This window comes from Cervus elaphus, chromosome 30 (genome assembly GCF_910594005.1).
Source record: "Cervus elaphus chromosome 30, mCerEla1.1, whole genome shotgun sequence".
In the NCBI taxonomy this organism is placed as follows: Eukaryota; Metazoa; Chordata; class Mammalia; order Artiodactyla; family Cervidae; genus Cervus; species Cervus elaphus.
The window spans coordinates 71,050,610-71,067,661 of NC_057844.1; the positions used below are offsets into that span (position 1 = coordinate 71,050,610).

Consider the following 17,052-nt stretch of genomic DNA (forward strand, 5'->3'; position numbering starts at 1 on the left):
GACCATCATCATCCCAAGAATACACAATATAAACTATAGTGACTTTCATGCCTTCTAAAAATGTCAGGCAATTTTATTCAAATTTCCCTGAATAAATGCTTAATATGCTGAAAATTGTTTTCTATAATTATCACATAGTATCCATTATGTCAAAGAAGGCACTGGTAACCCACTCCAGTACTCTTGCCTGGAAAATCCCATGGACGGAGGAGCCTGGTAGGCTGCAGTCCATGGCGTTGCTAAGAGTCAGACACGACTGAGCAACTTCACTTTCACTTTTCACTTTTATGCATTGGAGAAGGAAATGGCAACCCACTCCAGTTTTCTTGCCTGGAGAATCCCGGAGATGGGGGAGCGTGGTGTGCTGCCATCTATGGGGTCTCACAGAGTCAGACACGACTGAAACGACTCAGCAGCAGCAGCAGCAGCAGCAGCAGCATCCATTATGTGGTATGTTAAAGGGGGAGAATGTATGTTTATATGGTGTGTGTGTGTGTGTGTGTGTGTGTGTATAACATTCATAAATAAAGGAAGAAGGTGATTTTTAAAAAAAGTAATCTGCCTGCAGTGAAAAACCAGTAGTCCCCTAAGTGGTCCATAAGAAGTCAGTTTTTAAATTAGTTTTATTCATACTCCCTGGGTAATTTGACCTTGAGAATTACATGGGTAATTTTACAGAGATGTCGACAAGTCAAGTCAGAAGTGTTATACACAAACAAGTACTCACTTTCTCAGGGATATGTTATTTATTTAAGAGGAATTATTCTGAGGGTAGAAAAATGAAATCACTTCCTGATATTAAATATCTCAATTATATTCTACCTTGAAAGGAAACATCTTCAAATATAAAATGCAGGTCTCAGTCTTGAAAGACAGAGGCCAGTAGACATATGTACTACTGAGATGTAAAATGTACATAATGAGATCAACAACAACACAAACAATGTTTGCTGTTTACATGCGACCTTTCATAGGAGCAGTTCAAAAGGCATTTTATCAATATATTAATACTTACAATTGAACCTTGGAAAAACACATGTCAAGTGTCAGTCTATTTACTAAAACCAAAGCAGAGAGAAATTAAATGCACTAACAGTAAGATTAAAGAATCAGTACAGTGTAGGTAAAATCTGGTGGTTGTTGGTTTAGTCGCTAAGTCATGTCTGACTCTTGTGACCCCATGGACTGTAGCCTGCCATGCTCCTCTGTCCATGGGATTCCCCAGGCAAGAATACTAGAGTGCGTTGCCATTTCCTTTTCCCATGTGAAATGTTGGTAGGGAATAAAACCGCATTCAAATATATATGCAGAAACTGGTCTTTTTTACCAATGAATTTTTAAGTGAAAGAAAGTATTAGTCAATCACTTGTGTTCAAGTCTTTACGACCCCATGGACTGTAGACTGCCAGGCTCCTCTGTCCATGGACTATTCCAGGCAAGAGTACTGGAGTGGGTTGCCATTTCTTACTCAAGGGTACTTCCTGACCCAGGGATGGATCCCAGGTCTCCTACACTGCAGGCAGATTCTTTACCATCTGAGCCACCAGGGAAGCCCAACTGCAAATTCCCTGAAGGAAGCTTTCCAAGAGATGATTTAATCTCTATTTAAAATCTGGAATTGATGAGAGGGTAAGATATGCTTGGATCATTTGTAAATCAGTAAAGTTTTAAAACTCATGGCTTTAAAAAAAGAACAACTAAACCTTTCTGAGCAGTATAATCGGAATGCTTGGAACATTTCATGTTTTCTGATTTGAATACTTTTAAGTTTCAAATCTTAGTCTGTCAAATCAATCATGGCATTTCAAAAATGAATTTATCGCACATGCGTCATGGCCCTAAGCCCCCTAAAAAGAAAAAAGCAACTCAAAGAAAACCTGACTCTGATTATTCCAGAGTTCAGTCATCAAAGCTATAGTCTAAATGTCTTTTCTGGGTAGCCATAGGGTTTTACCAATTGCCCATGGAGAGTGTCACCAGTATCAGTAAGCTCACATTCTTCAATCTGAAGACACTCGGGGGCTTCCGTGATGGCTCAGTGGTAAAGAATCTGCCTGTCAATGCAGGAGATGTGGGTTCAATCCCTAGTCCAAGAGAATCCCGCATGCTGCGAAGCAACTAAGCCCGTGCACCACAACTATCGAGCCTGCGCTCTAGAGCCTGGGAACCATGACTATGAGCCCACATGCCACAACTGTTGAAGCCCTTGCACCCTATAGCTCATGCTCTTAACAACAGAAGACACCACAGTAAGAAGCCCACATGTAGCAACTAGAGAAAAGCCCAAGCAGCAACAAAGACCCAGCCCAGACAAAAATAAATAAATAAATAAAATTATAAAGACACTTGAAGAAAATCTGCTGTTTGCTTTGCAATGGCCCCTTTCTGTTTTTCCAGCCAGGTTGGTCTCTGATGATGACACAACTTATTAGACACTTGTTCCTGGATCTCTCTTCACACATCAAACTCAACATAATCAACACCCAATGCTCCACACAAAGCAACCCCGTCATCCATATTCCCCAGTTTACTCTTATTACTTCTTTCCCAGGCTCACAGTGTTTAAAAAACAAATTAACATAAACTTTTTCCTTAATCATAATCAGTGTAAATGAATTTGAAAAGTAAATAAATACTAGCTATACCCCAGCACTCTGAAAAAAACATTCTTAAAATGATATTTTTACTTTCTAGGCTTCTGTATGTGTTTTTTTTGTTGTTGTTATATTTTTTAATATGTTCTTAAAGACACAAGTTCACGTATTTAAACAAAATGAGATTAATGTGAACATACTGTTATAGGTGCTTTCATTTGATATTTCATAAAAATATTTACTTTCATGGTTACATAATATTATAGTACATGTGATCATTTATTTAACAAATCCCCTACTGCTGGATATTTAGGCAGTGACAAATAGTTAGCTATCATAAATAACTCTGTGTTAAATGTCCCTGAAGCTAAATCTTTGCAAACGACCTTAATCATTTCCTTCACATAAATTCTCAGATGTGGAATTGCTGACAGTCAAGTATGAAACCCTTGGACAGCAGGTATGTATTCCTTGAACAGTAAGGGGATCAAACCAATCAACCCTAAAGAAAATCAGTTCTGAATATTCATTGGAAGGACTGATGCTGAAGCTCCAATACCTTGGACACCTGACACAAAGAGCCAACTCATTGGAAAAGACTCTGATGCTGGGAATGATTGAAAGCAGGAGGAGAAGGGGACGACAGAGGATGAGATGGCTGGATGGCATCACTGATACAATAAGCATGAACTTGGGCATACTGCGGGAGATGGTGAGGGACAGAGAAGCCTGGTGTGTGTCAGTCCATGGGGTTATGAAGAGTCGGACATGACTAGGTGACTGAACAACAACAACAAAGTATGAATGTTTTCAGAGGAAGCTGTTAAGCTGGTAACCTACCCTCCATAAGTATACCATTTTCTATCCCGTACATTTCCTACGGGTATTATAGCTTTGTTTTAATCGGCATCAATTTGATCCCAAAAAGTGGAATCATTTTCCCAGCATGTCTTGCTGGAGACACAACAGTTCCTGGCTCCCTGCCCCCTGCACCTGACCACTCTGGTCCATGTGCTTTCACGTCTCAGATTAAACTCCTGAATGCCAGCTCAGCACCCAACACTCCACCCCAGGACATCTCTTCTACAAAACTGTCCTCTCTAACCTCTCCATCGTTCATGCACACGAGTCAGCTTCCTTGGCATCACTAGGTAGTGGTGAGGGTGGAATGTAAAAATGTGTGTTACACACTTGGTAGTTCATTTTCCTGAACGCTTTTCAGGTGTCTAGTTTTTCATTCACTGGATCAGGACATCATACTTTTGCTTATGCTGGTCTCACCTCCCAGAATGCCTTTCACATGTATTTCTACCTGCTGAAACCCTAACCATACATCATTAAGTCTGTCTCACATGTCTAATCCATTGGAAATGCTCTCCCTGCCCCTCACGTGGGCTTGTTCCAACTCTAACAGATGCTATGTCATTTTTTATAAACCTATATAAAAATTATGACCTCATTCTAGCTTACAAAGCTAATATAGTAATTTTCTTGTTTCTTAACTAGACTGTATACGTTGACATCAGGATCTCTGCTGGACTTGACTTTTTCTTATTTTTATTACCACTGGTGTCCTGAGACAAAGAAACTTCCACAGGGAGCTGAGATTTTTAACTCAAGGCAGAGAAATTTACGGGAAATCTATTTCCATATTATTTAGGTATAAGATAAATCTGACAGAGACAGACACAGCAGATGGATCCTATAGCTGTAAATACAACTTCAAAAGGCCAGCACCTCATTCTCATGGGACAGCCAACACCTGCAGCGTAAGTGGTTATGGTCATTTTACACCCTATGTAAACGATGACCATTTTTGTCCAAGCATTTACCCTTGGTGCTATACATGTCTTTTCTTGTTTAAGTTGTACATACCCTACAGGTTACACCCTTTCACTTCCCTTTTGCATAAGAAAAGGTTGAGGCTTAGATAAATTAATCTGTCTGAATATCAGAGCCCATAAGTAGCAGGATGGGACTCAAATCCACATCTCTCAGCCTGTTTTCCACCTGCTTATGATGGCCTCCTTATCCCCTGGATGGCCTGACAACTTATCATGTCTCTGTGAAGCTAGAACAAGAAAGTGGGGAGAGGTGTAGCTGCAGTTAAAGGAACAGGCCTACCATAGAGATCTTATGCTCAGAGAGTTAAAGCATGACGTGGACACAGGCATACATGTGGTGAGTGAGAGCAAAGAGGGTACCTGAGGGCAGGTGGACCAGCTGTCATCAGGAAGAACCGTTACCCACAGCCGGATTGAGAGAGAAACCTGCATAAGTGTGACACATGGTGACTGGGGAACAGGACAAACAGACCTCATGCCCTGCTGGGTCAGCAAGATTCATGTTTTATCCCATCAGGTGGTGAAACAGCCACACATACACTGCTGCACAAGGCTGTCTCTGACTCCAGATTCAGGCAGGGCTGAGCCTGTGGGAAATCCCTCCAGTCCCTGCAGAAGGCTGGTGTGGGGAAGGACAGACAGCAGGATGAAAACTGCCTATAATGAAGACAGACTCCACTGGAAAGATGCAAAGAAATAAGGCAGAATCACACAGAATTAGATTATAATGTAAAGGTGCAACATATAGAGCATAAAAGTAAGTAAATCTAGGGTCACAGAACATTCTAGGGCCTCTTGCTCAGCCACAACAGAGATTTGGGAATTCTTGAGTTCAATTTCAAATTGTCAAAGACATATCTTGGGAATCACAGGTTATGACTCATCAAAAACTGCCTATGGGAGAGAAAGGAAGAGGTCATGTTCAGATACGAATCTGAGTCAAGAGGTCTGGGTGGGCCTGAGACTCTACGTTTCTAAGAAGCTCCAGGAGAGGCAGGTGCTGCTGGCCCTGGCACCTCAGTCTGAGTCACAGGGAATTAGGAACCTGGCAGGAGAAGAGGGTAATCTGGGAGTGAGGGAGAGGTTTTTAAGAAAATATTATGTAAAAAAGGGAAAAATGTAGGAAACTAATATTTTTGCACATTATAGCATGATCTACTAAGCATCTGTAAAAATGTATCATCCAAATAATTGCTGTGAGCAAAAACAAAGCAAAATCAATCTACCTCGAGAGCTGGTACCTTTATTGCTCAGGATTCTCTAAAATGATCAAATCAACCACAAAATCATCTAAATGAAAAATGCAGCCTGTTTTCAGACTCTCCAGGAAGTCTAGGGTCCTATTTACCCCATGTTGATTTTTTTTTCTGTTTGGCTGCGCTGGGTCCTGCTTGCCTTGCACGAGCTGTCTCTAGTTGTGACGATGGGGGCTGCTCCTGCAGCACGCAGGCCTCTCCCTGAGGGGCTTCTGTTGACGCTGAGGGAAGACTTCAGGAGCTGTGGCACGGGGGCTCAGTAGCTGTGGTGCAGGGCTTAGCTGCTCTGCAGCGGGTGGACTCTTCAGACCAGGGATTGAACCAGAGTCCCCTGCACTGGCAGATGAATTGTTATCCACTGCACCACCAGGGGAGTCCTGGTTCTTTATTTTCACTTGCCATTTCTTCTGTGAATTAAAATCCTGCATAGTACCTACTATGCTCTCCTATTGACTCTAACTTCTAGAAGTCGGGATAGAAGAGGAAATGAGGGAAAGAGAAAAAAGCCCCACTTCTGCTGGGCTGGCTCACTCCCATGTCCCCTGCCCCTGCCCTCCATACCCCACCCCAGACAGCAGCTTCTCTCAATCAAATCCAACACCAAACGGTTGTCCTGGAGTGAGGGGGGCTGGGACAGGTGAGCAGGAGAGGTAACCTGGGATATATGCAGGCGGAGTGAAATCAATTCAAGAACACACTGCCCGGGTATCATTTCCAAACACAGAAATGAAGTTAACAGTGATACTGACAGTGGACCAAGATACAGATCAAAAGTCAAGTTACTGGAGTTATTAATTCAGTCTCAAAATTTAATTTTCCCTCAAACATTTTAGAATCTCAATGATCCTATGATTTACAGGTTTTAAGAAGGAAGAATAAGAATCTGTTATGTTTCTAAATTGTACTACAGAGCTTCCTAGATAATTCATATCTTATGGCTTTGGGGAAAATTTAAGACAAGTACAGGTTAACAGAATTACATTTACAACAGAAAACCGGACAGACACCACATTGTCTGAGAGTAAGTAAACATCGCAAATAGTGCTCTTAGGGACAGGATTGTATCAAGAGCTGTGATTAATGTTTTCCTGACACAGCAGTTCACCTTTTTCCTGACCTACAATGGAACTGGAAATATTGAGGACCAGTTTTTGCCCTGTGACTAACTGAAGCTGTTCCCTGGGTAACAGTCAGGCATTAAGTTGAATATTCTTTTATGTTACAAGGGTTTCATTCATTAAATTATAGCTATTGTCCACTAGATGGGTCTGTGGGGTGGTAAGAGTTTTAAAGGGCAGTTCTTTCCGTTATTTACCCAGTTGTCGTGTGTGTGTGTGTGTGTGTTGGTTCCTGCTTGCTCACACCTGTGTAACTCACTCACCCTCACAACCAGCAGTCCCTCAGCATCCTCTCTGTGCCCTGCAGAATGCCACATTCTGGGAACAAATATGAAAACAAGATGCTCCCTGATTTTAAAAAGCCTCAAGATACTATAAGATACAGATCCCAAGTTGCAAAGCATTTCACAGGTGCTATCTCATTTTAATTATGATAAAATTCACCTAACATAAAATTTAACTATTTAACCATTTTTAAGTGGACAGTTTGGTGTTCAGTACATTCACATTGCTGTGCAACCAAGTTTGAGAATTTTTTTTTTCTGCCTCAAAAAACTGAAATTCTTACCATTAAAGAAACAACTCCCCACTTACCCTCCCCAAGTTCGTGGAGACCACCATCCTACTTCCTGTTTCCTTGAATTTGACTACTCTTGGAACCTCACATAAGTGAAATCAGAGCATTCATTTTTTGTGTGTGTCTGGCTTATTTCATTTAGCAAGATGCCATCAAGGTTTATCCACAGGTCAGAATTTTCTTCCTTTTTAAGGCCGAATAATACTTCATTGTAAGGATTTAGTTCCTTCCAACTTTTGGCTGCTATAAACATAGCTGTACCATAAATGCTTCCTTAAAAGAATATATAAGACACTAAGGAAGAACTGAGGGTCTTGAAGATGCATTAGAGTTGACTCAGAAAATGAGGAGATTTTCACCATCCAGATGACGGAGGACCTGGGTCTCTGAGGTTGAGGGGCAGCATGTGCACTGGGAACAGGGAAGATGTGGTGCTTCGAGAGAACCTACACACAATCCGAGTGCATGGGTGTGTGTGTCAGACACACTGGCTATAGAGGGAGGTAGGGAAGAGCTTCCTACCACCTTGTCTGTTCTGGTTCAGTCTCTTCTTCAAGATTCTGTCCTGATCCCAGCTGAGGGCCGTAAACTGAGTATGGAAGGAACATCACCAGCAGACATGGATGCTGACAGGTCCAAGTCACAAGCCTCTCTGCTGTCTCCCACACAGATTTTCTCTGCTCCCATCAATTTGCTTTTGACTTTGAGCCAATCTCTAGACCTTGCCTCCGTCTGATACCATGATTCCTCACTCCTGACTGGGTCATTATTGAGGCTCTTCTCTGGTGGACACAAGCTCACTCATGGTCCCTGCTGGAGTGGACTTGAGGCTATGCTATGGTTCCAGCAGCAGCTCACACAGCCCAGTAAGGGTCAGATGTGTGCTAAAGAAAGAATCAGTCTATGGGGGGAAGACAGGGGGATTGCAGCTCAGTGTGGGTGAGTGGAGGACAAGGCTACAGGAGGACTAAGGGACAGAGAAGGAGGCTGCAATCTGAGGGCACCATGGGAGGAGGAGGAGATCTCAGAAATACAAACAAGAAAAGATGGAAAGGAATGAGATATTTGAGAGTTAGGGCCAGGAAGACAAGGCTTATGTCCCAGACTTTGTATGAATAATCAGGTGTCACATATAGTGTCCCAGGTCAGGTTAAGATGGAGCCCTGGGTCCCAGGGTCCATCAACCATGAGGGAGCTCACAACACAGGGAAAAAACTTCCTGGTATCCCCATTCCATGGTCAGTTTCCAAGAAAGATCCACCTACAATGTCACTGATCTAATCTGCATCCATTAGGACAAAGTCCCCCTGACACACTGACAAAGAAGCCAAGAGCAGATGTGGTGCTAAATCTTTAGCTGAATTTTAAAAAGGCAAATGGCTTAAACTAACCTTTCGTCCTGGGTAAAAGGCTGCATACACATTCCTCAATACCAGAGGCCCGTCCGACTTATGCCTGAAGTTCACATTGTTAAAGTAAATCTCTTCTCCATGGGGTGGATGAGACTCGAGTTCCCAGGGTGCTTCTTTCACAAGCTCTGTGTATTCAATCCCCCTTTCTACTGAAATCATCTGAAACACATAAGACATCTCATGAGTTAGTATCAGAGGGTCTTGTTTATGGATGTTCAGAGATTATAAATGAAACCTTCTGCTTTTATATGGTTCAGAACATCCCAGGTATCAGCATCCACAAAGGACAGAAGTAGGAGTCTGATGAGGCCTTGGATGATTTGAAAACTTGTTCATTATCTTCAACACTTTTACATATGATTACTTCCTTCAATTTTATAATAAAGTTAAAAAATTAAAGAAATTCATAGTAAGATTTTATTGATCCTCCTTTCACATCTGAATAAATTTTTTTTTTCAAAGAAAAGAATACTTATGGACACCAATTAGTAATGTGTGACTACAGAAGGGCCACGTGTTACAGATGAAAAGAACTGGATGGTCATCTAACTTCATTTTAATAGTCAGTCGTTTTCTACTCTGTTATGAGCTTCCCTGATAGCTCAGTTGGTAAAGAGTACCCCTGCAATGCAGGAGACCCCAGTTCAATTCCTGGGTCTGGAAGTTCCCCTGAAGAAGGGATAGGCTACCTACTCCAGTATTCTTGGGCTTGCCTTATGGCTCAGCTGGTAAAGAATCTTCCTGCAATGTGGGTGACCTGGGTTTGATCCCTGGGTTGGGAAGATCCCCTGGAGAAGGGAAAGGCTACCTACTTTAGTATTCTGGCCTGGAGAATTCCAGGGACTGTATAGTCCATGGGGTTGCAAAGAGTTGGACACGACTGAGAGACTTTCACTACTTCTACTCTATTAGAAGAAAGAAAAGGAAAAACTTCATTTTTATTGATTTTCCCCCTTTAGGAGAAGGTACAAATATTCAAGAGTGTATAATATACATATCGATTAAGGTCTTCTAAACAACCATGCCTCCACACCTTAGCACATTCCGAGAGGGAGCCTATGCTACTAGGAAGAAGGGCCACCAGCAAATTCGGTGTTCAACTCACACAAGAATAAATGATAAAATGGGGGATGGGTGGAGGAACATAGTAATTAAATAAACCTCAAAATACTGGATTATTTTCTTTTACCAAAAATGAGGAATTACTCATTAAGAAACAAATACAAACAAGCTGCTATGAAATTAGCTTATATTGTCTCCAGAATTTCAGAACCTCCCTCCTACATAGACATTTATTGTATTTGAAGACAATTTGTGATGAATACAATATCTTCTGACATGGCATACACATGACTCAGAAAAATATGTATATATTTTATTTTACATTAACTTTAAGCACATGGAATGTGAAAGTGAAAGTCGCTCAGTCGACTTTGCAACCCCATGGACTCTAGCCTGCCAGGCTCCTCTGTCCATGGGGATTCTCCAGGCAAGAATACTGGAATAGCTATTCCCTTTTCCAGGGGATCTTCCCAACCCAGGGATCGAACCTGAGTCTCTTGTGGCTCCTGTGTTGTAGGCGGATTCTTTATCATCTGAGCCACCAGGGAAGCCCTTCAGAAGATGAAAGAGAATGTAAAAAAAAACTTTGTAAAATGATGTAAAAATAAACAGTTTTATTATTTTACATAAGAATTGCTTCTGTGTCAAATAACAGCAAGGAGACTGAAAAGACTAAGAACAGAAAGGTAAACATCACCATGTTCTCAATTTCCACACTTTGCCTGACACACCACTGGAACATCCTGGTAAGTGTGATGGTGAGTGACAGGACCAGGCCAACATGCCCAGCATCCAAAGCTGAATGAGGAAGAGGAAGAAGAAAGTCAGTCTACTTCTCAACCCCTCACATAGTTCCTTCTGTCACTCTACAAAGAAGACACATTTATTTCTATGATTTTTATTGGAGTAATAGTTGATTTACAAAGTTGTGTTAGTTTCAGGTGTACAGTAAAGTGAATTAGCCAGACATATATGTAATCTGCTCTTTTAAAATTATTTTCCCACATAAGTCATTACAGAGTAATAAATAGAGTTCCCTGTGCTATACAGGAGATCTTTTTTAGTTATCTATTTTATATATAGTGTGAGAAGACTCCTTTATAATATTTAAATCATTAGCATGTAATGATAGTATTATTCATAATACTACTTCTGTTGTATGAGATAATAATAAAGTAAAAAAAAAAAACAAAAACACACACTATGAGGGACTTCCCTGGTGGTCCAATAGCTAAGACTCTGAGTTCCCAATGCAGGGGCCCTGATTCAATCCCTGATCAGGGAATTAGACTCCACATGCCACAACTAAGTGTTCACATGCTGCAACTAAAGTCCTATCTGTTACAACTAAGACTGAAGATCCTGTGGGCCCCAACTAAGACCCAGTATAGCCAAATAAATAAGTAAAACTTTTTTAAATATTATGAATTTAGAAAGAACTAACAAAGTTGTTAGACGACAGAGGATGAGATGGTTGGATGGCATCACCAACTCAACGGACATGAGTTTGAGTAAACTCCAAGAGTTGGTAATGGACAGGGAGGCCTGGCGTGCTGCAGTTCATGGATTGGGTCGCAAAGAGTCGGACACAACTGAGTGACTGAACTGAACTGAACTGAACAATGTTGTTGTTCAGTCACTAAGTCATGTCTGACTCTGTGTTGCCATGGACTTCAGCACACCAGGCTTCCCTGCCCTTTGTTATCTCCCAGAGTTTCCTCAAACTCATGTCTATCGAGTTGGTGATGCCATCCAACCATCCCCTTCTCCTCCTGCCTTCAATCTTTCCCAGTATCAGGGTCTTCTCTAATGAGCCAGCACTTCGCATCAGGTGGTCAAAATATTAGAGCTTCAGCTTCAGCATTAGTCCTTCCAGTGAATATTCAGGATTGATTTCCTTTAGGATTGACTGGTTTGATCTCCTTACAGTCCAAGGGACTCTTGAGAGTCTTCTCCAACACCACAGGTTGAAGGCATCAATTCTTTGGCCCTTGGCCTTTTGAATGGTCCAACTCTTAACATCTGATGACAATTCTTACATGACTACTGGAAAATATACAGCTTTCACTATGTGGATCTTTGTTGGCAGAGTGATGTCTCTGCTTTGTAATATTCTGTCTAGATTTGTCATAGCTTTCCTTCCAAGAAGCAAACATCTTTTCATTCATGGCTGCAGTCACAGTTTGAAGTGATTTTTGGAACCCAAGTAAATAAAATCTGTCACTGCTTTCAATTTTTCCCCAGATGGGATGGGATATCATGATCTTAGTTTTTTGAAAGCTGAGTTTTAAGCCAGCTTTTTCACTCTGCTCTTTCACTTTCATTAAGAGGCTCTTTACTTTCAGTCATTAGAGTGGTATCATCTGCATATCTGAGGTTATTGATACTTCTCCCAGAAATCATGATTCCAGCTTGTGCTTCATCCAGCCCAGTATTTTGCATGATGTACTCTGCATATAAGTTAAATAAACATAGTGACAATATACAGCCTTGTCATTCTTCTTTTCCAATTTTGAACCAGTCCATTGTTCTACATCCAGTTCTGTTTCTTCTTGACCTGCACACAAGTTTCTCAGGAGACAGGTAAGATGGTCTGGTATTCCTATCTCTTTCAGAATTTTCCACAGTTTGTTGTGATCTACATAGTCAAAGCCTTTCACATAGTCAATGAAGCAGATGTTTTTCTGGAATTCCCTTGCTATCTCTATGATCCAGTGTATATTGGCAATTTGATCTCTGGTTCCTCTGCCTTTTGTAAACCCAGCTTGCACAGCTGGAAGTTTCTGGTTCATGTACTGTTGAAACCTTGTTTGAAGGGATTTGAGTATAAACTTACTAGTATGCAGAATGAGTGCAATAGCATGATAGTCTGAACATTCCTTGGCATTGCCTTTCCTTGGGACTGGAATGAAAACTGACCTTTTCCAATCCTGTGACCACTGCTGAGTTTTCCAAATTTGCTGGTATATTGAGTGCAGCACTTCATCAGAATCATCTTTTAGGATTTTAAATTGCTCAGCTGGAATTCCATTACCTTCACTAGCTTTGTTCGTAGTATTGCTTTGAAATTAAGTCCCACTTGACTTCACAGTCTAGGATGTCTGGCTTAGGTGAGTGACCACACCATCACGGCCATCCAGGTCATTAAGATCTTTTTTGTGCAGTTCTTCTGTGTATTCTTGCCAACTCATCTTAATCTCTTCTACTTCTCTTAGATCCTTTCCATTTTTGTCCTTTGTCATATTAGTCCCACCTGGATTGAGGTATCCTTGACAGTGTAATATAGGTGAGGATGTCATTGTTCAGATTTTTGTCCATATGTTTCAATTATCATTATGTAATTTCACTTTCTATGTACAATGTAGCTGCAGTTGAAATCACAAAAACAAGGCAATGGGTTTTGCAAAACAAGGCAGTGCTTTTAAATCTAAAATATTACTCTCATTTTTGTATTAAAGATTGTGATTCAGAGTTACTGCTATGGAAAAGTGAGGTATGGTGAATTCACACCACACATTCCAACAACTGCTCATCTGTGACCCACACATCAGTGAGGATATTGTTTTTCTACAGAGACTCTTTCTCACACCAGTACACCAGACCCCTACAACCAAGAGATCCAAGTAACCCTAAAGTTCAACCTATAACCTAAGCTGTATAGAAAGCTTAATAGGAGACTTGGTTCTCTCTACCCAACTACAGGACACTACCTGGGATGTTCAGAAGGTCATCTTGCTATACAGTTATATAGACCTCAACCCATTCAAAGAAAGATAGAAAGATAAAAGATCTCCATGATGATCTACTGTAAACAAAAAACAAACTACTTAAAGCAATCTACAGATTCAATGCAATCCCTATCAAATTACCAATGGCATTTTTCATAGAACTAGAACAAAAAAGTTTACATTTTGTAGAGAAACACAAAATACCATGAATAGCCAATGTAATCTTGAGGAAAAACAAAGAAGAAAAATGAAGCTAGGAAGAATCATGCTCCCTGTCTTCAGACTATACCACAAGCTACAGTAACTGAAAGTGGCACCAAACGCTAGAGGCACCAAAATCCTAAACACAGACCCACAGAACAGGACAGGAAGCCCAGAGATAAACCCACACGCCTGTATCACCTATGACAAAGGAAGCAAGGATATACAGTGGAGAAAAGACTGCTTCTTCAATAACTGGTGCTGGGAAAACTGGACAGCTACATGCAAAAGAATAAAACTTTCCCTAACACCATACACAAAAATAAACTCAAAATGGATTACAGACATAAATGTAAGGCCAGAAACTACAACACTTTTAGATGAAAACAAAGGGAGAATTCTCTCTGATATAAATTGCAGCAAACTTTTTTTACCCAACTCCTAGAACAATGAAAAAGAACATAAAACATAAACCAACAGGATCCAATTAATCTTAAAAACTTTTGCACAGCAAAGAAAACCATAAAAAATACCAAAGATAACCTGAAGAATGGGAGGAAATATTTGCAAATGAAGTGACTTACAAGGGATTACTCTCCAAAATATACAAACAGTTCATGCACTTCAATATCAAACAATAAATAAATAAATAAATAAACAACAAAATTTTAAAAATGGGCAGAAGACTAAGAGACACTCTCCAAAGAAGACATACAGATGGCCAAAAAGCACATGAAAAGATGGTCAACATCTCTAATTATTAGAGAAATGAGTATCAAAACTACAGTGAAAAATAAATGCAAAACAAAATAAACAAACAAACAAAAAAACCCTCTAAAAAACTACAGTGAGGTTTCATAAAAAAATCTACAAACAATAAATACTGGAGAGGATGTAGAGAAAAGGGAACCCTCCTACACTGTTGGCCAGAATGTAAACTGGTACAGCCACTATGGAGAAAGATATGGAGGTTCCTTTAAAAAGTAAAAATAGAGCTACCATATGATCCCGCAATCCCACTCCTGGGCATATATCCAGGGAAAACCATAACTCCAAAAGATACATCCACCCTAATGTTCACTGCAGCACTATTCACAATAGCCAGGACACAGAAGCAACCTAAATGTCCATCAGCAGCGTAACGGATAAGGAAGATGTGCTATCATACATACAATGGAATATTACCCAGCCACAACAAAGGGTGAAATAAATAATGCCATTTGCAGCAACATGGCTGGACCTAGAGATATTCATACTGAGTGAAGTAAGTCAGACAGAGAAAAATAGAATATGATATGGCTTATATATGGAATATAACAAAAGGCTACAAATGAACTTATCTACAAAACAGACATAGACTAACAGATATAGAAAATAAACTTACAGTTACCAGGGGATAAGGGAGGGGAGGGATAAACTGGAAGACTGGTACTGACATATACATACTACTATATATAAAATATTAAAATAGATAACTAATAAGAAACTCCTGTAAAGTACAGAGAACTCTGTGACGACCTACATGGGAAAGAACCTAAAAAAGAGTGGAGATATGTATATGTACAGCAGATTGACTTTGCTATACATTGGTCACTAAGACAACAGTGTAAATGAACTATACCCCAATAAAAATTAAAATAAAAATGAAAGAATGGCCTGAGTGAGCCAAAGCAGGGGCTCAAGGCACCACAGGTCTGCTGGAACAGGCATATTCATACCTGGTCTTTGCTCCTGAGGATTCCAAAAGTCAAAAACAGAAATTCTTTTCTAAAAGACAATTCATTTGAAGTATTAATCAAAATGGAAATTATTTAAAAAATACATGCACCCAAATGTTCATGGGTATGCAAAAAGAATCTTTAAAAAAGTGGATATATGTACAACAGATTCACTTGGTATACACCTGAAGCTAACACATTGTAAATCAACCACGTGCCAATCAAATTTTTTTAATGGCTTCAACAAGGACCTACTGTAAATAAATAAGCAAATGAAAAAAAGATAAAAATTCTCATTAAGACACAAATGACTTCACATGGAGTCACATACTGCAGACACTTTAATACAATTCATTAGAACCAAAGAGTATATATATTAGACAAGATGACAAGAGTTTAATAACTACAAATAAAGCTATATACTGTAAACATACCACAAATATCCACATCTGTACTTACATTCTACCAGAATCAGAGCCCCAAAGGCAACAACAGTGACAAAGATGGCACAGATGACATTTAGATACACAGCGAGCCATCGGGACGTCGTCAAAAGCAGGAACCAAGCCTCTGGATTTGTGAACCGTAATGAGTGTAATACATAAACAGAAAAATCATGTTAGTTGCTTCTCATGAGGGATAGCATTTTCTGTTAAGCTACAGAAGATTTTACACAGGTAAGACAGCAAAGTTACACATTCAAGGAACTTGAAGATGCCAGAAAACTGGGGTCTAACACAAGACAACATATGGGACACAGAGGAATCAGTCCAGGAAGCATGCACTGAAAACTTCAACCCACAGGTTATCAACAGAAATATGATCACAAGAAGGAAAATGGAAAATCGTCTCATCAGAGCATTTCCTGCAGTGCTGGGCCTCAGCATGAAGATCATCCTCTCACGAAGCCGACTGCTCCCAGCTCTCTGACAGCAGACAGCACAGCTCACACTGTTTATAGTACCTTCTGCCCTCACTACAGGGCCCTGCCGTGTTTATTCTTAGTAGCCAGTGTCTACATGACCATCAGCTAACAGGATCCGAATGTGACTTTCAAAATGCCAATTTTATCTTCAAAATACAAAAATTACTGGAAAGTTTGGCTTGGATTTTATAGACTTAGAGGAAATTTTGAATTTTCTACCTAGGAAAAAAACTTCACTGATAAAAACATAATCAAGTGGGTGGAAATTATTTCCTCAATCACATTTACCACCCTCCATACTCTGAAAAGAGTCAGCAAACCACAATCAGGAGGGCAAAAACAGCCACCACCTGGTTCTGAAAATAAAGTTTTATTGGAACACAGAAACTGCCATTTGCTGATGTATTATTATCTTTGCCTATTTTTGTGCTACAACAGCAACGGTGAGTAGTTGCAACAGACACAGTATAGCACACAAACCCTATGATATTTTCTATCTGGATCTTCGCAAAAAAGAAAAGTTTGCTGACTCTTGCCCTAAAGAGACAGAAGACCACAGGGCACAGTGACGCAAGGACAATGCGAGCCAGTCAGGGGAGAAAAGCATGGGATGACGG

The 17,052-nt window shown here is 40.3% G+C and overlaps 1 protein-coding gene across 5 annotated transcripts in view; it reads right to left on the bottom strand.

Moving 5' to 3' along the window:
- Positions 1–17,052, bottom strand: part of LOC122686751 (ATP-binding cassette sub-family C member 4-like) — a 2,082,459-nt gene that overhangs the window by 1,014,263 nt on the left and 1,051,144 nt on the right. Inside the window, exons 23-25 of one of the 5 annotated variants that reach the window (XM_043891987.1) lie at positions 15,970–16,080; positions 10,561–10,661; positions 8,781–8,960 (exon numbers count right to left, since the gene is read on the bottom strand). The exons of the other annotated variants lie outside the window; for them this stretch is intronic. Of the exons in view, the coding sequence (XP_043747922.1) occupies positions 8,781–8,960; positions 10,561–10,661; positions 15,970–16,080 (392 nt within the window). The remainder of the gene's footprint in view (positions 1–8,780; positions 8,961–10,560; positions 10,662–15,969; positions 16,081–17,052) is intronic. 5 annotated transcript variants of the gene reach the window in all.